At 30.2% G+C, this 3,232-nt stretch overlaps 1 protein-coding gene across 1 annotated transcript; it reads right to left on the minus strand.

Annotated features, from left to right (window-relative positions):
* Window positions 1-1,620: 1,620 nt before the first annotated feature.
* si:ch73-31d8.2 (uncharacterized) lies at window positions 1,621-3,010 on the minus strand. Its single transcript, XM_056475839.1, has 3 exons — window positions 2,909-3,010; window positions 2,356-2,553; window positions 1,621-1,823 (listed from the first exon to the last, which is right to left on the minus strand). The coding sequence occupies exons 2-3, from the start codon at window positions 2,513-2,515 to the stop codon at window positions 1,690-1,692; spliced, it is 294 nt and encodes a 97-aa protein (XP_056331814.1). The 5' UTR covers window positions 2,516-2,553; window positions 2,909-3,010; the 3' UTR covers window positions 1,621-1,689.
* Window positions 3,011-3,232: the final 222 nt, after the last annotated feature.

The following is a 3,232-nucleotide window of genomic DNA, read 5'->3' on the forward strand; positions in this document are numbered from 1 at the left end:
CTGTTGGAAATCAGTCAAAGAGTGGGGCTTTATATGGGCCATTCCCTCGATTATACATTTAGACAGACTAAAATTGAAATAGAGTTGAAAATTGAAAGAATTTTTAAGATATATGTTAATATATAGCTTTGGATTTTTGCTTTTAATGTTCATCTGCACCCAGCAGGCATGTAATTGACGTACAACGTTGAAAACGCTTAAATAATGCTGAAACGTTAAGGGTCTACATGTTAAATATATATATATATATATATATATATATATATATATATATATATATATATATATATATATATATATATATATATATATATATATATATATATATATATACACACACACCCGCACACACACACAGTTAAAGTCAGAATTCTTATATATATATATATATATTTATTTATTTATTCCAGTGATTTTAAAGATGAATTTTCAGCTTCATTACTCCAGTCTTCAGAGTCACATGATCCATCAGAAATCACTCTTATATTAATTATTATTGTTATTATTATTATTATTATTAATGGTAATAGTAATAAAAGCAATAATGACTGGAATAATTAATTAATTTGAAACTACATATAATAAGAAAGCAGTTATTTAAAATTGTAATAAATATTTAGCATTTTTTTTTTATTTAATAAATGCTGCCTTGATGAACAGAATAATTTTCTTTAAAAAAAATAAAAAAAACATGAAAAAGAAAAAATTCATGACCTTAAACTTTTGACCGGTAGTGTATATAATTTAGTCTCATTCACGTTTTTCATTTGCAATAAACACTAATATTAAAATAAAATAAAACAATAAAAATAATTGAAATATATGTTTGTATTTAATTAATGACAGTTATTACATACCATGTCATAAAATGTCTGATATCTATTAAATGCAATGTTCATCAGTCATTTATGTACATTATATATTATTATATTTGTATTTTATTTGTTATAATTATTTTATATGTATATTTATTTTTGTTACTGACAAAGGCCACAACAAATATCCCAGTTATGATTAATATCTCTTAATGTATAAAGATTTTTAAAGTTATTTAAAAGCTTATTTTTATGCCTTTATTACAAGTTCATCCTTCCATAAAACACCCAAAACAGCTAAACAAACAAAAACAATTACAAATCACTACACCTACTGTAAAAAAGGGAAAATAAATGTACATATATGTATATTTATATACATTTTATATTAAATATGCTGTATAACTATCTATCTGTTCATCTATCTATCCGGTTATCTATCATCCATCCATCCATCTATCTATCTAGAGCAGGCATGTCCAAACTCAGTCCTGGAGGGCCGGTGTCCTGCAAAAGTTTAGTTCCAACCCCAATCAGACACACCTGGGCTAGCTAATCAAGCACTTACTAGGCTTTCTACAAACATCCTTGCAGGTGTGTTGAGGCAGGTTGGAGCTAAAATCTGCAGGACACCGGCCCTCCAGGACAGAGTTTGGACACCCCTGATCTAGAGTATCTCTCTATTTCGGTCTGTCTTTCTGTCTGTCAATGTATTTATTGTATTCTTAATTCTGAAGTTGTTTTGGATAAGAGTAAGCTAAATAAAATACAATTTGGCAAACGGATTATAAAAAGGGCAGACATATTCAATAAATATCCTTTATTTATACAACAAATCCGCATAAACAAATTATGTCCAGTGTGAAGGTCATGATCATACCGCCCGCGGCTCCAGTTTGCTCATTATGATAATAACGACTCCTGCTACAAATCCCACAAATCCCAGCAGAATTCCCAGCACAAGCACTGCCATGTCCACGACCTGCGAGTCTTCAGCCATCTGCAACTCTGTGTGAGCAAAAACACATCAGACGTCTGCATATACTGTGTTTGTGTGTGTGTATATATATATATATAAATATATACTGTATATATTATATATATATATATATAATATAAATATATATATATATATATTAAATATATATATATATAAATATATATAAAATATATATATATATATATATATATAATATATATATATATATATATATATATATAAATATATATATATATATATATATATAAATATATATATATATATATATATATATATATATATATATATATATATATATATATATATATATATACACACACACATATATCACATATACACACACATATATATATATATACATATAATGCAGTGTTTATAGAAAGAGAAAGTTATGAGAAAGGTGTGGGGGGTGTATGAGAGGTGGGCATGCACAGATTAATTGTTCACCACAAAACTAGCAATATGAGTTAACAAAATCAGTATGGTTAGTTGATTCCTTGTGTACTAGAAAGACCCCGCGGACACCCTGAGAGATCTTACCTGTGGGTTGGGGAGAATTTTTTTCACAGCGAGACAGATTACAGAAGCAGGAGCTGATGGAGTAACGTGCTTGAGAAGACATTGGTTTCTGCTTCCCCATGATGTCTGAGAGATCCAAACTCCAGAAATCCTTACCATCCATCATCATCGTCATCTTCATACAACAGTACGTCAGCACTCACATTAAATAATTGTCCTCTGAGGGGGGAAAAACCATGATTAACCATCAACACGATCAGCGATATAAACTGGTCCAGCAAGTTCACACACTGATTTGAAGTAGGGCTAAATATATATATTCATATATTTTTTTAAGGTAAGTGACTGCAAACAGTTGATATGGTGTGAATTTAAACAAACCAATTAAATAACGTTCAACTTAATTTGTTTAAATTCAGCACAGATAAATAGTTTGCGACCACTTACCTTAAAAAAACTGGATTGCAATACACTGAAAAAAAATCATTCATTGGATTTAGATGCACACATTGCGATATCGATTCTTAAACGATATATAGTACAGCCCTAAATGTGAAGACATTAAAATCCTTACCTTGAGCTCTTGAAAACCTGAAAGCAGAATATAGATGAACAAAACACAAGTGCAGCATGTCAAACCCAGCAGCCGAATGCCACGGGTTGAGAATTTACAGCTGATTTTTTTTACCCGCACTTCCTCCTCCACACACACTCACCTTCACGTACGTTTCCTCATGCCTGAAAACTAGAGCAGGGAATTCCTGAAGCTGGCCTGGTTTCACTTCTTTTGTGATGCATGAAAACAAAATAACAATACGCCTTCATAACAAACAGGGCTCATTTATGATTGGTCCAATGCTTTGCTTTGAATGAGATCTAATCTAAGCAAGTATGGAAT

This window comes from Danio aesculapii, chromosome 16, assembly GCF_903798145.1.
Source record: "Danio aesculapii chromosome 16, fDanAes4.1, whole genome shotgun sequence".
NCBI classification, from domain to species: domain Eukaryota; kingdom Metazoa; phylum Chordata; class Actinopteri; order Cypriniformes; family Danionidae; genus Danio; species Danio aesculapii.

Excerpts from the sequence above, each read along its gene's own strand:
- si:ch73-31d8.2 (XM_056475839.1), bottom strand. The coding sequence starts at position 2,515 with ATGAAGATGACGATGATGATGGATGGTAAGGATTTCTGGAGTTTGGAT. Across the intron at positions 1,824-2,355 it reads AAATTCTCCCCAACCCACAG|AGTTGCAGATGGCTGAAGAC; the intron begins GTAAGATCTCTC and ends TTGCTCACACAG.